The sequence below is a fragment of the Podospora pseudopauciseta genome (genome assembly GCF_035222475.1).
Source record: "Podospora pseudopauciseta strain CBS 411.78 chromosome 5 map unlocalized CBS411.78m_5, whole genome shotgun sequence".
Classification (NCBI taxonomy): Eukaryota; Fungi; Ascomycota; class Sordariomycetes; order Sordariales; family Podosporaceae; genus Podospora; species Podospora pseudopauciseta.
Window position 1 is genome coordinate 544,285 of NW_026946665.1, and position 19,853 is coordinate 564,137.

Consider the following 19,853-nt stretch of genomic DNA (forward strand, 5'->3'; position numbering starts at 1 on the left):
GAGGAGATATATTGGGGGCTTGTGTGGTGGTGGACTGTTCTCTTGTTGGTTGCAGTGTCGATATTGACAGTTACTTGGTCAGCGCTGATGGGTGATGTTCAAGGAGGACTGGGCTGGGACGGTATTGCCTGGCTGCGTTGGCAGTGCTTGGTTCCGTGGGCCTGTGGCACTATAATGTGAGTTGAATATCTTCACGAGAGCTGTTGGTTGAATAGCAGTAATAACCCTCTGTGCGTAGATGGCAAATGGAGTAAGAGATGGAGCATGGGGGACCTTATTGTGAAGAGGATCGTGTGATGTTGGTAGAGTCCGCGGCCCTCAAGCAGGAAGCTGCAGCCACATATACCGAGACAACCGAACCGTTCTTTCCTTTTTTATTATAGGTAGCTACCAGCATGTAGGTGCCTCCCATTAAGATTGCTCGTCCATCAACCTCCTCATCTTCTTGATGGTTGCAGTGCCCAAATCATGCAACGTGCCACCACCCATGATTTCCAAAGTCGTCACCTCAACGCCAAACGTCAGTTTCCACCAACGACGTAGTTCAACTGCCATCAGAGAATCCACCCCTAGCTGTTGCAGCGTCTTCCCAACATCTACATCCTGATCGTCCAACATCATGATAGCTCGAACTCGTCTTCCAATCTCCAGACCGAAAACATCCGCCGCTCCCGCTTCTTCCAGGACAGTCAGATTGCCACGAGCCCGAAAAGCCAGCTCTTCGGCCGCGGTGAGGGAAGTGCCGATTTTTGATACACCGGCTTCTGCTTCACTAACAATGTTGTGGTGTGACCCCATCAGCGGATCTCGTCGCCAAGGTGTCCGGCATTTCGGATCTGATAACGGCACCTCGGAATGAACAGCCATGACGATGTGACCATCATCACTGCACCGGAGCTCATCGCCACCGCTCTGTGGTCTTTGATGTTGTACTGAGAATTCCACGAAATCAAGAAATTCCCTCTCTGTCAAGAGATGGAAGCCAGATCCTTGGACCTTTCTCATCGCTGCCGGATTCTCCTCAATGAAGCCGGCCCCAGAGATCGGACCAACCAGTAGCACCGATGATGGCAGACCGAGTCCTCGCCGATAGTGAGAGAAGGACTCGAGAAACGTGCAGGCCGCTGCATAGTTGCTTTCTCCCGGTTGATGGGCAATAGTCAAAGCTGAGCTTGTCATCAAGAAAAAGTCGAGTGGCATGTCAGAGAGAGCATGGTGCAGGTTCCATGCGCCATCAACTTTTGGAGCCACGGCTGCTTGCCAGTCTTTATGGCTCAAAGTGATTCCTGGAGCTTCTCGTTGAACCATTGCCAGATGCATCACACCCCGGACGGGGGTAGGCGCCTGAGCAATAGCACGCTTGACATCCTGCATGTTGTCAACGCATCCTGCCACGGGGATACCAAGGCACCCGAGGCTTCTCAGTTCCACGATGAAGTCCTTGTCTTGTTGACTGATGCCTGCGCTTCGGGTTAAGAAAATGATGCACCCAGCACCTCGCTCCGCCATCCAGGTTGCTATCGACTTGCCCAATCCACCGAGACCACCTGACAGCAAATACGTAGCATTGGGGTCGAATTGGCAGACTCTTCTCTCCAGCGGTGCGGCCATAATTGTGTCGAGATTGTCCGGCAGTTTGACGACGCCCTTGCCAATGTGATCAGCGTCTTGAAGCCAACAGTATGCTGTTTTCACCTCGTCTGCATCAAAGATCTGGATTCGATCATGTATCCTCAGTTTTCCTTCAGACATCCATTGGAAAACCTGATTCAGTGACCTAATTATTGTTAGAAGATATTGGATCTCGGCCTATTTGGAGTTGTTGACTCACCTCTGTATAATTGCTGGTCTTTTCAGCGCCAACGCTGCTGAGTCAACGCAAACAAACGATCTGTTCTGCAAAAACGGCTCCATGTCAAGTGTACCGCGTCCTAAGATGTCCAACTTGCCCAGCTCAATCATTTTTCCCATTTCGGCGACGCATTTCCATGACGCATGAAGGAGAGGGCCAGAAAGAGAGTTTAGTACGACGTCTACGCCCTGGCCTTTGGTCATTCTCATGATTCCCTCAACAAAGCTATCATTACGGGAGTTGAAGATCTGATCTCGAGCAAGTCCAAACTTCTCCATCGCATAGTTGACCTTTTTTTGTGAGCCGACGGTAACGAACACTTCGGCACCGATCATTTGGCAGACCTGGATGGCAGCAAGCCCTACGCCGCCACATCCGGAGTGGATGAGTATAGTCTATAAAGCGTCAGGAATGTTGAGCGACTCGCTTGAGTCCAACGGGACAACTTACCTGACCGGCTGATAAGTGGGCCACTTCAATGAGGGCATAGAAAACTGTAATATAGACCACAGGAATAGCAGCCGCTTGTTCAAACTGCATGTCGTCGGGGATTTTCACACAGTTTAGGCCATGGAGGACAGCGTGTGTTGAGAAGCAACCGTTTCCGTTGAAGCCTGCCACTCGATCACCAACGACAAGATGCTTGACGTTCGCTCCAACCTGAGAGATAATGCCTGACACTTCGACGCCAATCGGAATCTCGTCGGATCCAAAGTCGATCAACCCTAAGGCACCCACGACATCCTGACGATTGTTAGCTGAAGGATTCATGACGGACTAGCACAAACGACCTACCTTGAAATTCAGCCCAACAGCTTTGGTTTCAAGCACCACCTCATCAGGGCCAAGACCGTCACTGTCGACAAGATATGTCTTCCAACGAAGTGAAGATAGCGTCCCCACCTGGCCCAACTCAAGCCGCTTAGCGATGGCATCCGTATTTGAAGCAGACGAATGGTTTTCAGTAGTTGTGTCTGTAAGGATAGAAATCGACTCCAAGCGAGGTACTTGCACCAGTCCCCCTCGAACAACAAACACGCGGTCTTCTTCAACACGACGCCCGTCGTCCCGCTCCACAATCTTCTTCAAGACATCTATCACAAGCCGCGCGAAATCTGGCTCGTCGTCTGCAATTTCAAGTGTGAAAAACGGGAGTGAGTTTTCATTGCGAAAGACGCCCAATGCTCCAGGGGTCTGGCCTGCGCGTGGATTCTCACATCCAGGGGAGGACGTCAGGGGCATCAGCCAGAGAAGCTCTTCGGACTTGTACCCCTCGCAGAGGCGTTGGAATGCTTGAAATCGGGTTGGGGAGATATCCTCGAAAAAGGGCGACTCGTGGTCCAGTGTTGAGATGACAAGCATGTTTGGGGGCAGCTCCTCTCCTAGCTTCACTTTAAGGACCTCGTAGCGGTCAGACTCAAGGCCGTATATGAGCTTCTTGGTTACCGGGGAATCGGGATCGTCGTGAAGGAGAGCAATCTTTCCAGCAGCGATCTCGGCAAGCTGATGTACCGGGGGTGCTTGAGCAAGCAGTGTGGTGCACATGTGGAAAGGTTCAGCCGCGTCAAGCACCGTGGTAGTAACCCCTGAAAAGCCCGCCGCCCGCAGCTCAGTGTCCCAACGTGCAACAGACACATGCGGTGCCCACTTGCGGTCGTCAGCTGCCCCCAGCCACCAGCCGGGAAAATAGCCAAAGACCAATCCTGGGACAAAGGTGTGACCACAGATTTCTGTCAACAGGAGCTGACCTCCTGGTCGTAGGAGAGTCTTAAGTCCAGAGAGGGACTCATGCAGCGAGGGCAACGCATGGATGACATTGACGGCCACGATGAGATCATAGCTTTGAGGCTCAAAGCCCTGCTCGAGAGGATTGCTAGATGCGTCAAGTACCCTGTACTCCATGTTCGGTTGATCCTTGAACCTGGCTTGAGCTTCAGGAAAGAAGCCTGCGGATACGTCGGTAAAGGTGTACTGAGCATAAGGGGGCTTTTGACCTGGGAGCACGATTCCTTCGAGGATTGCTGAAGTGGTTCCACCAGTGCCGGCGCCGATTTCTAAGATGCGGAGTCCGGGTTTGCTCACACAGAGAGACTTGACGAAAGGGGAAACGTCAAAGGTCATGCCTCGGTAGAGTTCTCTGAGTAGACCGTCGTGAATGAGAAGCTCAATGGCTGTGATGTCTTCCTTCAAGAGCCACTCGCTGTTCATGTAGACCCTTTGCATTGCTTTCCAAATACCGTCTTCTGGGGAGCGGTCCTGAAGTTTGCTCAATCGACTCTTGATGGCGGTATTCCGGTCATATATCTCTAGGCCGAGGAAATTGGACACAGTTTCGCTGCCGAGGACCGGGTACCTGCCTTCAAGTGCCCCGAGGCGACATCGCTGAAGCCACAATTTATACATCTTCAGGTGTTCAGCCTCTGGTTCCATGGCGCGGGATGCCTCTTCCATGTCGAGTAACATCAACAGCGCGAGCTCCTCAACCAGAAGTCTGTTCTTAGGCATGGTGGCTGGGGTATTTGGCGGAATAATGAGAGCCTCCTTTTTGGCAAAGTCCACATGCGAATGCCATGTTATGCGACAAGCTGCGTGTCTGTCGACATCAACCTTCTCGTCGTCGTCCAGACGCGAGAGCTTGAAGCCTCGAAGTCGAAGGGCAAGACTACTATCAGGACCTCGAGCGTTTACCTCGGTGCGTTTTGGGTCGATGGAAGCTTTCGCTTCGACAGCCAACGGTGTTGTGGCGGTAAGGGAGGCGTGCACATCGATTTCCTCGATCAAAGAAGGGATAGCCAGCTTCTTAATGTTCCTCCCGCTTCCCTTTGCCATGGCCACCAGTATCATCTGGAAACATGCGTCCAGTGCGGTGGGGTGGATGTGGTAGGAAGACTCCCTCAGGCCGTTCAGTGGAGCCTCTACTTGGCCGATAGCAAGGGTGTTAACGGGACATGCTTCGATGTGCTTGAGCCTTCGGAACGTTGAACCGAACTCGATACCGATTCTCCCAAAGCTGGAGTACATCTTTTGGGAGGATACCTTTCTTGGGAGGCTAGTTGGAGCATTCTCGACCTTCACTGAGCGCTTGGCCGCCGGCTTTACCAGGCCTTCACAGTGCTTAATCCAGCCAGATCCCGTAAAGGAAGATATGCTAAAGTGATAAAACCCCGAGTCTGCTTTTTCTGTCAGCCTCTGTGGCCGAAGAGAAGTCACAATCTCAGCGGCTTTCCCCCGATGAAGCAGCAAGCCAGTGTGCACGACAATGTTCCGCAGGCTGTATCCAGTCTCAACTTTTGTCAGCTGTCGGATTGCTTCACCCGCCATGGCGACATAGCCGGCAAAGGGGAAGACAATGTCACCCTTGACCTTGTGGTCAGCAAGCCACTCTTCGTCTTCTACGTCGAGAAGATTACGCCAGGAGGGTTCGAGGCCAGAGCTCTCTTCAATGCGGCGGCCGAGGAGGGCATGCCGGCTGAACTCTGCTTGCCTCCAATCTTTGCTGATCCGGCTTTCGTTCCAGTAACGAGTGGAGTGGTTCCAGGAGTATGGTGCCAGATCGTGGAGGACTTTGCCGGAGAGGAATGAGGCGAAGTCGATGGTCAGTCCATGCTGCCAAAGGGAGCCCAATGCTGTGAGGAGGGTCTTGCTGGAGTTTTCTTTGCGAATGGCCGTAGGGATGTACTCAAACGCAACGCTTTTATGGGTGACAATCTGCCGCAGTGGCCCCTTCAGTTGAGAGTGTGGTCCAACCTCCAAGAAAACGGAGTTCGGAAGGCTCTCCATCACAGATCTTGCCGCAGAAAGGAACTTGACTTTGGAGGTGAGATTTGTTGCCCAGTACGAGAGGTCAATAGGGTCCTCATGAAGATCTCCCGAAGCAGTTGAGTACCAGGGAATAGTTGGTTTCCGTTGTTGGTTGGCATCTGGAAGCTCTCGTCTAAGAAGCTCCAGATATCGAGTAGCGGGTTCATTCATGTGAGACGAGTGATAGGCCGTATTGACTGCTAGCTTCTTGCAGAAAGCTTCAGGAAATTTGTTCCTGACAGCCGACATGGTCTGCTCAACAGCAGGTATATCGCCGGATATTGTTGTTGAGTTTGGACTGTTTTCTGCTGCAATTGTTGCACCATCAGCCAGGGATAGGGTCACATCTTCTGATCCCAAGCCCACGGCGGCCATAGCACCAGGCCGGACGCTCTCCTTCATGACAAAGCCCCTGTAGTATGCGATGATGATAGCCTCTGACAAACTTAGCACTCCTGCTGCATAAGCACCGGCTATTTCTCCGCTGGAGTGACCGATCACGGCATCTGGGTGAATGCCCTTCCCTGCGAGAGACCGAACGAGGGCGAGCTGCAGCGCTGTACAGAGTGGCTGAGAGAATTCAGCTTCGTAGATCTGGGATTCCTCTGGCCGCTTCGAGAGCTCATCTACACGACAGGGAGTCAGTTGTCCTTCTCCATCTTAGCGGCATGGGTCAGCTGGGACAGTGATCTTACCTTCCAGGGACCATGTCGGAGGGTTCTCCAAGGATTGCAACACGTCGTTCATGACCGAGATGTCGTTCCTAAACTCTGGATCTATTCTAAGTAGCTCTAGTCCCATCTGCGGCCACTGAGCACCCTGTCCGGAGAAAACCATGACAACCTTGGGTGGCTGGGCGTCTGCTTTACGGGCTGGTACTGGCTCTTCAGGTCCATCCTTTCCAGCAATAACGAAGCTGCGATGACTCAAATGCTCCCGATGTAAGGCTAGAGTGTAGCTGAGATGTTTGAGGTTGTCTTGGTGCTGGTGGTTGTAGTTGGTGATGTTGTCGGTGTTTTGCTTCAGCGAAGAAGGGCAGTTGGCGGAGACTAGGAGAAGTGAGGGGGAACTGGTGTCTTGAGCTTTTTCATAGATCAGGCTTGCCACCAGACTTGGGCAGAATTCTTTGACTGTCTCGACAATCACCTGTTCATGGAAGATTAGAATCTCGATCAAGAGGGCTTGCCACGGAAGTTATAGCACTTACGTGGGCGTTGGCCCCTCCGATTCCAAACGAGTTGATGCTGATTCGTTCTGATCGGTCGACTGGCCACTGAGTTGGTTTCATCGGCACTTCCAACCGACCTTGCTCGAAAGGAACTATGCTTCGTCAGTCTCGTCGCCAGAGAAAAGCTATTGACCGAGAATTTTACTGTTCGGAGCGGGGTTGTGGAACTTGATCTGGGGCGGGATGACTTTCTTTTCCAGCGTCAAGACCGCTTTGATCAAGCTCGTCAAGCCAGACGCCCCTTCGGAATGCCCGACGTTTGCTTTGACCTAGGCAATGTCAGAACAAAAGGCGTTGTTGTTCTCAGGAGGCACACTCACTGAGCCCATTAGAATCCCTGCGCCGCCAAAGACATCGGCAACCGCGATGGCTTCTTTGCGGTCACCTTCCTTGGTTCCAGTTCCATGACACTGCAAGAAAACCGATCAGCATCGTCACGTGCGAGTCTGAAAGGGTTCGCTTACCTCAATGTATCCCGTGTCTTTGACATCCAATCCCGTAGACTCATACACAGACCGGATCAAAGCAGCTTGCGTGGCACTATCCGGAGAGATGAGACCATCGCGGCTATGACCGTTAGCTTTGGTCCCAGACCCCCGGATCACAGCCCTAACAGGGTTCCCATCCCGAACCGCATCATCAAGTCTCTTGAGAAACACAGCATTAACCCCCTCAGCTCGCCCATACCCATCCGCCGTGGCATCAAACGGCTTGCAAGATCCTTCAGGCGAGAAGATACCCTCCGAAGTCAAGATCTCGTACCCCTTCGGCGTCAAGATCAAGCTTGACCCACCAACAACAGCAGCATCCGCATCGCCAGCCTGCAACGCACGACATGCCTCGTGCAAAGCAACCAATGAAGCGGAACACCCCGTCTTGATAACCATGCTTGGCCCACTCAAGTCAAATTCGTAGGACACCCGGTTAGCGAGCAAAAGATCCATATGACCGACATTTTGTCCGCTCCCGCCCTGTAAGCTGTCCTTGGCTTGCATCAACAACCAGTCCTCCCCGAAGGTCCCAATGTAGCACCCAATTCGCTTGCCTCGGTATTGGGTCTCTCCCGCGTTCTCGAGACATTCTCTCGTCACTTCGAGGAGCTGGCGAATCTGAGGGTCCATTCGTTCTAGCTCGGCCTTGCGGCAGCTGAAGAAAGAGGTGTCAAAAGCGGCGATGTCTTGATCGAGGAAGTAGCCGTGTTGTGGGACGAGGCCGACGGAGCTGTGTTCTTTGCTGAAGCCGAGGGCGTTGAAGCGGCTTTTGGGGGTAGGGGTGCGCATGTCGCGGCCGTTGTAGAGGGCGTCCCAGAAGGAGGTGGCGTCATTGATTCCGCCTGGGAGGCGGAGGGCGAGGCCGCAGATTGCGATGGGGGCCTGGCAGGTAAGAGGGTCACTGTTGGAGGAAGGGGGAGTGGTGGGTCCAGTTTCTAGGGAGGTTGTGGTGGATGTGTTCCCGCCTTCTGAGGATTTCAACAGCAGGTTCCCATTTTCAAACCTTGTGTCTGGATGGGTATTAGTGACGGCGTCGGTCATGATGAAGTCTGTACAGCGTTGGTCAAGAAGCAGTTGGGAAAGGCCTGGCGTCCACAGCTGAAAGAGGAAGACCTTGGAATCCCCGGTATATGTGTCTTGACGAGGGTGTCCTGCTTTGTCATCCATGGCCACTGAAGCCGTGCATCGTGCCCTCGCATCTGCCGGCGTCCGTCCCTGTGGCTGAAGAGCTGGCACAAGTTCTAAGCTTGTGAAATGTCAAAAGCTCATGATCTAATGGTAACTTCTTCTGCAGTCAGCAGGTTATGTGCTTGCCTATCACATCGATGACGGCCGTTGATTGGACTGCATGACATCCCTAGCCTTTTATCTTGACATTATGGAATGCAATCAGATGTTCTAAACTGTTGTTGGGTCGCCAAGGTGAGGAGTAACATGACATTCTGCATGATGACCGCAGGTTTTGGCTCGGGATTTAGGAGATCTAGTCCGAAAAGGAACAATTAGCTTCCGTATTATCTTGATGCTGAGGTTTCACAACAGAGATGTAGAGAACCTGTGTTCCTGTCGGCTCGTGTTACCTGTGATTTGTAATACCTTGCGTCCCACTAAGTACTGTGGCACCCAGGTAAGACCAGTAGCGCCCGTAGCAGCATGTTATGCGAACAGCTTTTTTCTTTCTCATTTGCCATCCTGATTCATTTCTCTCCAATAGTATCAGCAACTTCGACCTGGCTTGATATTGATAACGGAGCTGCTTTTCAACATCTTGACTCTGGAGCAGAAGTTTGGCAAGGCGTACATGTACATTCCGGAAATGGGGCCCTTGGTGTTACGGTGGGTACGAATGGTGCAGGGTTGGTGTCGATCGAACCGAGGGATGGGATGTCATGACCTTGCCAAGAGAGACGGTAGAGAAATGATTGAAGTCAGTGGGTGCTGATGAGAAGAGAATGAAGAAGTATTTTATCTCAGGGTTTTGTGTTGATGACTGCCTAGTGGGTGGAGGATCAAGAGAGGTCGGTTGGATTTGTTGAGTTATCAAAGAAAAGAAATATCATGTTGGGCTGGTGACCTAGAAAAGTCACTGGCTGCGAAAGTGAGGCCAAAATTGGCCAGAAAATGGTAAACAAATTAGTATTACAGTTGTTGGTTGTTGGTTGAAAAAGAAAACAGTAAGAAAATCCAGCCCCAAGAGCAAACCGGTGTGGGTCTGGGAAAACCCAGGCCCTTCAGTGTCCCACGTATCACGATCTTGACGGGCCGAGGCTTGAGATGGCCGGATATCGGGGCTGAGACTTAACAGTAATGGGAATGATGGCGTAATCTTAATAATTCGATACAGCTGACAGGAGTCTTACCTGTGTGTGCCTGGTAAATCGCTCATCTCATGATTTGAGCTAACAGACCAACACTTTGATGGGTCACTATGGTGATTGTGATCAGTGGGTGTTTCCATTGTCTTGTATTCCACAGGCTGCGTCTGTTTGATGCAATCCATGCTGTTTGGCCTCCATGTTTGCTTCTCCGAGCTTGTGTTTTGAGCACAGTAATGATTTATTCTTTCATTGATATCTCTGACTGTGGCTCATGTTCTGGCATCTCTCATCCTGTCCATCGCTATTGGTACTTACGCGCGTAGGTACCTAGTAAACCTCCCTGGTTGGACGTAACCACGGCGGCGAATCGTGGTGATTTAACCTGTGTGAGGAATGGGGCCATGGAATCCTCTCATACGCTCCTGCAACATCTTGATGTGCCCCTCGTTGCACTGCTCTTGGCTCTGAACAGCGGAAATCTGGCGCTCAGACTCCTGAAGAGCGTTCACAAGCTCTGAGACTTGGTGTTGTAGCATCCGGCTTTTCATGGATTCATCGCTCCACAATCGTAGCACCATTGCAACTGCCTCGTCATCCGGGTCGCTCACGGAGAGGTTTAGGAAGAATGTCTTGGACATTTGAGTCGTATCTGGCGAGGTCGGGGGACCATAGCTATGGATCGTGTTGGTTGAGGCGGACGTGTGGCTTTCTTTCTGATCGATCCTAGTCTGGATGTCCAAGGGAGCTTTGGGATTAGTCGCCAACAGGCTCTCGGTCAGAGTTGGCATGCTGACAGTGTGCGAAGCGCGAGTGTCGAGACGTTCATGATAGTCTAAGGTGCTCCCTTTGGGATCTTGATGGCTCTGGCATTTGGGAACCCCAGCCATATCCTCTCTTTTCCCCTCCTCGGTCCCTGTGTTGAGCGAGTCGATGCTGGTTTCCATCGACTTGATTGAGCTTTCACGATGGGCAATCAACTTTTCCATCCCGTTGATCCTGACTTGAAGTAATTCAAAATCTCGTTTTACCTCCAGAACACTGAGTTTATCGTCGTTCATTTGGCTTCTTAGCTCTTGGATCCCCTGTTCTGCCAACAAAGCGAGCTGATCCATGGTGAAGATAGGGCAGCGGACCAACAAGATGGGTAAGATACTGGGAGCTCAGCGACTTCCCTGTTGGAAGGGTTCTTATCAGAGACGGTGAGGCCTTGGTGACAGAACAAGTCGAATGGTGTTACAACGACGGGATGTGGAGATATTACTGACTGGTTTGGTTAACAAAGGAGAACTGATGGCAGATAGGAGGGGGGTGGAACTTACCACCTTTTATATTCTACATATATCAGCATGGGATGCTCAAGCCGGAAAGATCGACCGGAAAGCTGGTCGAGGTCTTGTTGTGGTTGACGAGACCCGATGGAGGGGCTGGAAAGGTGGTGGGCAAGTAGGTGGTGGGGTGAAATGTCGATGGTCAACAGGGTTAGGTAGAGGTTGACAGGTTAAAAGGTAGGTTGACTGGGCGAAGGTCGATAGGGTGAAATGTCGACAGGGTAAAAGATTGAGAAGGCGTGCAGTGGTGCTGCGCCCACCATAGGCAGTAGGTAGATGCTCCCATCTGTATCGATGCACGTCTGCTCTCAGTGATTGCTGACACCCGGCAACCTCCCAGTGCCAGCCCTCCTGTCGATGACTGTTTGCACTCATAGGATTAAATTTCTGCCACTGTCTCAAACTCTTCTTGCTGCTCCAACGTCTTCCAGTGCCCTTTTCCGTCGGCCAAGCAGCCTCTTTCTCTCCTCACACTGCTTGCATCTCTCCCCTCACTCTTCATCATCCTCGGCATGACATCGCAGACTATCATCATCCTCAACGCATACTTACCATTCTAGCTTACCAGCGTCGCTGTCATAACATTTCCATTCGGTTTCGTACCCTTTCACTGACAGCATCAATATACTTCAATCAGTCAGCAAGCTAGCTTGCCAAAATGTCTAGATTTCACGTCAGCAAAGAAGTCACCATGTTGGCCGATCCCTCTAATCACCGCACTGGCTTGGCCCCAGCTTGCTTCGACACCAAGATCTTCGACTTTGGCTGGTGGCCTTCGGTCCGCCACCCCGATCCATCCCGCATGAGACAGCGAATGCAGAGTCAAGCATTCGTCACCGATACTTCACCTTCACGCGAATACCAAGTTGACTTCTGGCGCAGCCGGGCGACCTACTTCGCCGAGGCGGCTGATCAGTCATTTGTCCAGTGGAAGGCTGAGAAGAAGCTGAACGATGGCAAAGTGAGGCACCTTGAGGATGAGCTTGCCGGCATCAAGAAATCGATGGAGTCGTATGATATCACCATCATTGCCTTGCACGAGAAAGATCAGAAGAACCAGGGATACATCGAATCTCTTCAGAACCAGCTCAAGGAGGCGTCTCTACGACATGGCTCAACTGCCCATGGACCCGCGCCACTTACACCCCCTGCGGCACCCGAGGCGCTCTATCCACGCAAGCACAGTGGCGACACCCCATCTCAATCCCAATACTCAATGGACGACTCTCAACGAGTATCCCCAGTCTCCTCTCCCATCTCAACCTCTCCTTCCTCAGTCTCGTCTTTTTCACTTTCCCAGCCAGGAAGCGAGTCAACAGGAACTCAGGCAAATCTACTCAAGAGCCAGAAGCGACTATTAACTCTTTCAAGTCAGATCTTTCTTCCCTCCCAACACAAAAGAGTACACATCCGACGCCTTCGCCAGCCCCAACCCTGTTTGCGCTTCCGGACTACGCCACTGCACGTTCCCGACGGCGTGTTCAAGTTGGATGATTGTGTACGCCTTGGGATGTGGCATAGCGGGAATTTAAAGACCGAGGTCAAAGTCAGAGAGGACAGGGGAGGTTACTGTTTGGTTGTTGTTAGCATCCGAGATCGAGGAAAGAAGGATGTTGTCGGGCTTGGTGTCGAGGTTTGCCGTGGAGGTCTTTCGTGCCTTGGGCTACTTCCCGCTTGATCTTTCAGCTTTTCGGTGACAGGAAACTCGGGAAGTTCTCTGATGAGATTCAACAGCGATGCATCAATGTGTTGGGTTCCTCATGTTGGTCGACCGGATGGCGGAGGTAGGGGGGTCCATTGGGGAATTCGGCCGCGAGGTCAAGGGCTTGTTGGTAGTATCTTGTAATGACCTGCTTAAGACATACAAAAGCCTCATTGCTGGACTTAGCTTTGTACCTACCTCGGGGTGTAAACACGGCCGGATTGGGTTGTCACTGAACCGGGCAGCGGTGGTGGAGGATTGTCTGATGCTGTTGGCCTGATGACAGTATCCGATTCTCGCAAAGAGCACATGTCGGATGCAACGGGGGAGTAGCATGGCGGCATGCATCAGATTAGTGTATCGCGGCATACCGGTGTCGCATCGTTGCTAGGACGTCAGCGTGTCGTAACAGCTCATGTCCCCATGTTTTGATGCATGCAGTTGGGAGTTAGTGTTCCCTCTGATTGGTACCACATCTCATTGGTTCGTTTCGAAGTTGTTCGCGATGATGTTACACAGTAATTATGCACTTTGTGCACTTTGTGCGACTGTCTCGAATACAAATTGGTAGGCATATCAAATCCATGCAAATCTGGCAAATAAAGGTGTATTACGACATGGTTGGCGAAATGTTCCACGTTGGCTTCCGAGACTTTTCCGACTGATTATCCTCGTTTCACGTAGATATTCTCCAATAACATCAAGACCGGTGAACACCGACTCCAATGCCGGTAGACGTTGCAAATGCCGGCGAAAAGTGGGGCAATTGCCGTCACTGTCCGTTCCGATCGGCATCTGTGAGGTCACAGGTGGCTCCCTGTCAAATGTCAACTTTGCTTCGGAGCGCCTGTCACATTCTCTTGAAGCCTAAATTGGTGACCGTTGTTCCATTCCATCCGCTATTTTTTGTCACAATGGCTGCCAAGTTTGCTTGGAAACAACACGTCCAGGTCCCTCGGGAACCTGACAGTGAGCGTGTACAGTATACGACACGGAGCAGTGCAGCGGCTGTAACCATCGCGAAGGGCAGCATTTAATGGGCTGTAACGGGCAGGCGGGCTGTCATTGATCCCGTTCATCTGCCTTCGCCAAACACTGGTGACTGAGTCGTGTGGTAAGGGTTAGGTAAATAAACGTAATAAGCTAAGCAGTCTGCAAGGCAAAATACCTTAGCTCACAGCGGTCACCGGTCCAATGGAAACGGTGCCTTTCTCACAGTCCTCGTCTCCATCTCCGTCTTCCCTTAAACTGACCTTACCTCGGGAAGAATCCAATTGGGATGAATCGAATTGGGATCACTTTGCGCAGCCATCAACTTCTACAAAAATGTTGGCGGAATTGGGCCCTCCGGACGACACGCGCAAACATCGCCCGCGAGACTCAGCCACGACCGAGTGACAAAGAGTCGTTCATCAGCAGAACAAAAACTTTTTTGTCGCAAAGACGTGGCAAGCAGCCACAAGCGTTCGGTTTTCTGAGGCGACAAGTGCGATTCATGACGGCAAGTAAAACATCCAGAGCTCAGCATGGCAGGGGCACCAGATCTCTGGCCATCGGCATGTTCCGAAGAGGTCAAGTCGATGACGATCCATCTGCAGAGCGGAGATGCATGCTTGTTTCAACGACTTCGATTGGCTGCCCCACTCTCAGTCGCTCGAGCCCAATCCCATCGTTTGATTTTTTGCGAGGCCTCCCCCTCTTCTAAATTCGGGTACCGTTTTGTTTCGGGGCCACGAGATCGGGTCTTCATCGTCTAGTCAGTTTAGTTGGCGGCGCTGTCTGTCAATTCCCCAGCTTTGTATGGAAATGGCCAGACATGAGCTGCAGGTCGTGCCCCCCGCGAAATAAAAGATAAACGGTTGGGCGTCGACTGCCAAATATACCGCTCAGATGACCGCGCGGAGCAGCGGATAGTTCCAAGTTTCGAATAAACTCGAGTGCCAATTCGGCCACGTCGGTCTAGAACAGCTGTCCTGCATCGTGCCAAGTTCCCGGGCCACATTGCTTGGCTTCGTCTTAGACACTGTGTAGCTCTGGGCCTCTCAGCGTCATTGGTAGACCGTCAGCGCTTCCGTCACACCGCCGCAACGAATGGACGGCAGAGCTCACCGTTGCTCATCCCAGTGCTGAACACTGTGGGGCCGTTGCATGGGTCCATTGCTTGTCGAGCTTGTCTGTCCCTGCCAAGGGACGGGAATTGGGGCAGGGCAGTTCATCGCAAGACAAGGGCCCAGCAACAACTGATCTCTTGAACAAGCTGGAGGGCGGCGGCTGCTGCTCCCTCTGGGCTGGGGAGAGTGTGCCTTGTTTTTTTGTTGTTCCCTTCCACAAATCTGCCCACCCGGCAAAATCCACATGCCATCATCGTGCGAGCCCCGAGCATCGTGACGGGACGTGGCTGCCTCTCTTCTTCTTTCTCCCTGATTGTCTTTTTATTCCTGCAGCCTCCAGTTTCGTTTCCCCTGGGCAACACGCATTGCGTCATTACTGCAACACGAAGCCCAACTTGGTAATTCTTCGGCCTACAACACATCGCGGGGCCCAGATCACCCACCCACCTTCACCACCCTCTCCTTCATTGATGTGTTTGCCCAATTGACGAGCAACCACGCCATATCATTTATCTCAACACGTCAGCAACAATGGCGGATCCTGATCCACCAAAACATGAGGTATGTTATGTGTAGAATATTTTTTTGCGCGTCGTGATACAAGACCACTGACCGACCCTGTGCTTGCAGTCGGCCGGCTTGAGTCCCGCCACCAAGGAACGCGATGCGCCCAGCACCGCGACCACAACAACCGGCAATGGCGACCACAAAGCAAGCTCAAAATTCCACCTCGATGTCGAAGACGCCCTGACGCCCGACCCGGGCACCGAGGACATGTTCATTGTCGAGAACAACAAGTTCGCCTACTCCCCCGGACATCTCGCCAAGTTCTTCAACCCAAAGAGTCTCAATGCTTTCTTTGCCGTCGGTGGTTTGGCTGGGTTGGAAAAGGGTCTGCAGACAAACCGCGAGAGCGGTTTGAGTGTCGACGAAACCTCGGTGGGCTCGTCCGTTGCCTTTGAGGAGGTCGCGCCCAAGGGCGTGCCAAAATATGGATCTCATGGCGACACTGAACCCACCGTCAAGGGCGACAATCCGGCCGCCGCTGCCGCTGCTGCCAATGCCACAACTTCAACTCACGATGCCGGTGGCGCCTTTGCAGACCGCAAGCGCATCTTCAAGGAGAACAGATTGCCAGAGAAGAAGAGCAAATCGCTGCTGCAGCTCGCCTGGATCACCTACAACGACAAGATCTTGATCTTGCTGACGGCCGCCGCCGTTGTATCGCTTGCGCTTGGTCTGTATCAGACTTTTGGTGTCACTCATGAACCGGAGCCGGTTGCACCGGGCCAGCCCCCTGCTGAGGAGGGCGCCAAGGTCGAATGGGTCGAGGGTGTGGCCATCATGGTCGCTATCATCATTGTGGTGGTGGTTGGTACGTTGAACGACTGGCAAATGGAACGGCAATTCAACAAGCTCAACAAGAAACACAACGATCGCACCGTCAAGGTTATTCGCTCCGGCAAGTCTGCCGAGATCTCCGTCTTTGATATTGTGGTGGGTGATGTCATGCATCTGAGTCAAGGTGACATGGTGCCGGTCGACGGCATCTTCATCAGTGGGCACGGAGTGAAATGCGACGAGTCTTCGGCTACTGGCGAATCAGATCTCTTGAAAAAGATTTCGGGCGAGGAAGTGTACAGGATCCTCGAGGCCATCTCGAGAGGCGAAGAGGCACCACACGACATCGAGAAGCTCGACCCATTCATCATCTCCGGCAGCAAGGTCAATGAAGGCACTGGCACCTTTTTGGTCACAGCTGTCGGTGTCAATTCTTGCTACGGACGCACCATGATGTCCTTGCACACCGAGACCGAAGACACGCCTTTGCAAAAGAAGCTCAACCGCCTGGCAGATGGCATTGCCAAGTTTGGTGGTGGTGCTGCTTTGCTCTTGTTCGTCGTTCTTTTCATCAAGTTTCTTGCCTCCCTCCCGGGCAGCCAGGATACACCTGACCAAAAGGGCCAGACCTTCCTCCGGCTCTTCATCACTGCTGTGACGGTCGTCGTCGTTGCTGTTCCCGAGGGTCTGCCATTGGCTGTCACCCTGGCGCTTGCTTTTGCCACCACCAGGATGATGCGCGACAACAACTTGGTGCGCGTCTTGAAGGCTTGTGAGACGATGGGCAATGCGACGACAGTATGCTCCGACAAGACCGGTACTCTCACACAAAACAAGATGACAGTGGTAGCGACAACACTTGGCAAAAGTATCAGCTTTGGCGGGACCGACGCCCCTCTGGATGACGACCCTGGCATCAAGACCGAAAAGTCCGCTGCCAGCACGGTTCCCAACGTTTCGATTACCGAATTCACCCAGGGCTTGAGCAACACGATCAAGAGGCTTCTTGTGCAGGCAAACGCTGTCAACTCGACTGCTTTTGAGGGCGAATCTGAAGGCGAGAAGACATTTGTTGGGTCCAAGACGGAAGTTGCGCTGCTTGTCCTCAGTCGGGATCACCTCGGCTCCGCCCCTGTCCAGGAGGAGCGGGCCAATTCCAACGTTGTCCAGGTTGTCCCTTTCGATTCGGCTGTCAAGTACATGGCAACCGTCGTCAAGCTCCCCGACGGCAGGTTCCGCGCATACGTCAAAGGTGCCTCCGAGATTCTGTTGGGCAAGTGCTCCAAGGTTATCGCCGATGCCAGTTCCGAGGAGCTTTCCGCCGTGGACATGACGGAAGACGACCGCGAAATGTTCGCCGAGACCATCACTTCATATGCTGGTCAAACCCTCCGCACAATTGGATCCTCGTACCGCGACTTTGAGTCCTGGCCGCCCCCGGAATTGGCTGGGCAGACGGAGCTCACAGCGGCTGAGTTCGACAAGGTTCACAAGGACATGACGCTCCTTGCCATCTTTGGCATCAAGGACCCCCTGAGACCCACCGTCAAGAAGGCTATCGAGGACTGCAAGCGTGCTCACGTCAAGGTTCGCATGGTCACAGGCGACAATCTGCTCACCGGTCGCGCTATCGCCAAGGAATGCGGTATTTACAATCCCAAGGAGGGCGGCATCGCCATGGAGGGCCCCGTTTTCCGTCGCAAGACCCCTGAGGAGTTGAAGGAGCTCGTACCCAAGCTCGAGGTGCTTGCCCGTTCCAGTCCTGAGGACAAGCGTATTCTGGTCAAGACGTTGAAGGATCTCGGTGAAACGGTTGCTGTCACTGGCGACGGTACCAACGATGCCCCGGCTCTCAAGATGGCTGATATCGGCTTTGCCATGGGTATCGCCGGTACTGAAGTCGCCAAGGAGGCTGCCGCTATCATTCTCATGGATGACAACTTTGCTTCCATTGTCAAGGGTATCAGCTGGGGTCGTGCGGTCAATGACGCCGTCAAGAAGTTCCTGCAGGTATGTATGCTCCTCTGATGTCTCTGTTGTGTGATGAACAACGCTGACATGTTCCAAAGTTCCAACTCACGGTCAACGTCACCGCCGTGGTCGTCACCTTCGTTACAGCAGTTGCCAGCGACAAGGAGGAATCCGTCCTCAACGCTGTTCAACTTCTTTGGGTCAACCTCATCATGGACACGTTTGCCGCCCTTGCCCTTGCCACTGATCCTCCCACCGATTCAATTCTCAACCGCGCTCCCGACAAGAAGACAGCCCCACTGATCAACACTCGAATGGGTAAGATGATCATCGGTCAAGCCATCTGCCAGCTCGCCATTACGCTCGTCCTGCATTTTGCCGGTCCCACGTTGATGGGCTACGATATGACCAACCTCGATCAGCAAGAGCACATGAAGACCCTCGTGTTCAACACGTTTGTCTGGCTCCAGATCTTCAACCAGCTCAACAGCCGCCGTCTTGATAACCACATCAACATTTTTGAAGGCATTACTCGCAACCGGTTTTACATCGTTATCAATCTGATCATGATCGGTGGCCAGGTCCTCATCATCTTCGTGGGCGGTGCCGCCTTTGGAATCCGTCCTCTCACCGGAAAGGAGTGGGGTATTTCTATTGGACTGGGTGCCATCTCCGTCCCCTGGGGTATCCTGATTCGCAAGTTCCCTGATGCGTGGGCCGCCGCCTTGACTCCTCACATCAAGTTCCCCAAGCTCCGTCTCCGTAAGAGCAGGAAGAAGGATGACTTGGAGAAGACGTCGGAGGATGCTGAAGCGCAGAAATCAAAGGACCTCGTGACGGATAGCGAGAGCGAACGTTTTGGCCCGCCATTGAGGACGCTGACTAGTATTCGCGGCAAGCGGGCCTCGACACATATTCGCCGGGGTTTCAGAGAGTACATGCACGACAAGAAGACGCAAGTCAAGGACAAGGTTGCCGGAGGGAGCACCACCAATGTTGCTCCCGAGGGGGCTGCGCCAGTGAATGGCACAGGAGGGGTTGCAAAGAAGGCCTAGGTGGACTACAAGTTTGGGGATGCCTCCTGAGCCAGGGGGGTTTCGATAATGGCGGGGTTTTTGTGTTGCGTGCGAAAAAAAGATACGGACTCGGGATGAAATTTTGTTTTTGGTTGACATGGGCTTAGCAGGATTTGTTGTTGGGAACACATACATACGGATACCCCTGGTTTTTTTTCGTTGCTTTTGCGATGTGGGTTGTCGGATGAGGGAGAGATGAATCTGGCCGCTGCTGTTTTATAGGTACTTGATGGTAGTACGGCTTCTTTTAATGACGTCGCTTTTGACGCTTCTTTTCTTGTGTAGCGCCAGCGGATTGGTATCTTTGTGGTGGGTGGGATGGGATGGGATGGGAAGGAATGGGAATATGAATATAAAGAGTGAAAAGAAGTTTTACTTGGTGATGTGATGGTGGGTAGTGAGATGCCACGTCGGTGACGAAATTACTTGTGACAATCCAAAGGTGACTCGGTGAGCTTCTACATTCAACGGCCCCAAAAAAAAACCACTTGTTTGTGGAGTTAAAATCTAGAAAACTCACAGGATAAGGAAGAAGTCCGTCAAAGTTTCTACACAAACTTTTGTTGTTTTCCAGGTTATTAAGAGGTTTGATAGTGTGGTTGGGAGTGGTTATATTGCGGAAGGTTAGAAGTGC

The 19,853-nt window shown here is 52.5% G+C and overlaps 4 protein-coding genes across 4 annotated transcripts; 2 read left to right on the top strand and 2 right to left on the bottom strand.

The window, feature by feature from the left end:
• Positions 1-363: 363 nt before the first annotated feature.
• On the bottom strand, positions 364-8,825 carry QC763_507750 (Type I Iterative PKS). The gene is made up of 9 exons (XM_062913361.1): positions 7,346-8,825; positions 7,202-7,291; positions 7,027-7,150; positions 6,861-6,973; positions 6,349-6,799; positions 2,648-6,279; positions 2,303-2,596; positions 1,832-2,247; positions 364-1,777 (listed from the first exon to the last, which is right to left on the bottom strand). The coding sequence occupies exons 1-9, from the start codon at positions 8,537-8,539 to the stop codon at positions 412-414; spliced, it is 7,680 nt and encodes a 2,559-aa protein (XP_062764765.1). The 5' UTR covers positions 8,540-8,825; the 3' UTR covers positions 364-411.
• A 1,242-nt stretch (positions 8,826-10,067) lies between these two features.
• QC763_507753 (uncharacterized protein) lies at positions 10,068-10,802 on the bottom strand (the record flags this gene model as incomplete). Its single annotated transcript, XM_062913362.1, has 1 exon — positions 10,068-10,802. The coding sequence occupies one exon, from the start codon at positions 10,800-10,802 to the stop codon at positions 10,068-10,070; it is 735 nt and encodes a 244-aa protein (XP_062764766.1).
• Positions 10,803-11,676: 874 nt separating this feature from the next.
• QC763_507755 (uncharacterized protein) lies at positions 11,677-12,696 on the top strand (the record flags this gene model as incomplete). The annotated part of the gene is made up of 1 exon (XM_062913363.1): positions 11,677-12,696. The coding sequence occupies one exon, from the start codon at positions 11,677-11,679 to the stop codon at positions 12,694-12,696; it is 1,020 nt and encodes a 339-aa protein (XP_062764767.1).
• Positions 12,697-14,409: 1,713 nt separating this feature from the next.
• Positions 14,410-19,522, top strand: PMC1_2 (plasma membrane calcium). Its single transcript, XM_062913364.1, has 3 exons — positions 14,410-15,392; positions 15,462-18,182; positions 18,242-19,522. Exons 1-3 carry the CDS (start codon positions 15,363-15,365, stop codon positions 19,196-19,198), a joined length of 3,708 nt encoding a protein of 1,235 aa, XP_062764768.1. The 5' UTR covers positions 14,410-15,362; the 3' UTR covers positions 19,199-19,522.
• The last annotated feature ends 331 nt before the right edge of the window (positions 19,523-19,853 follow it).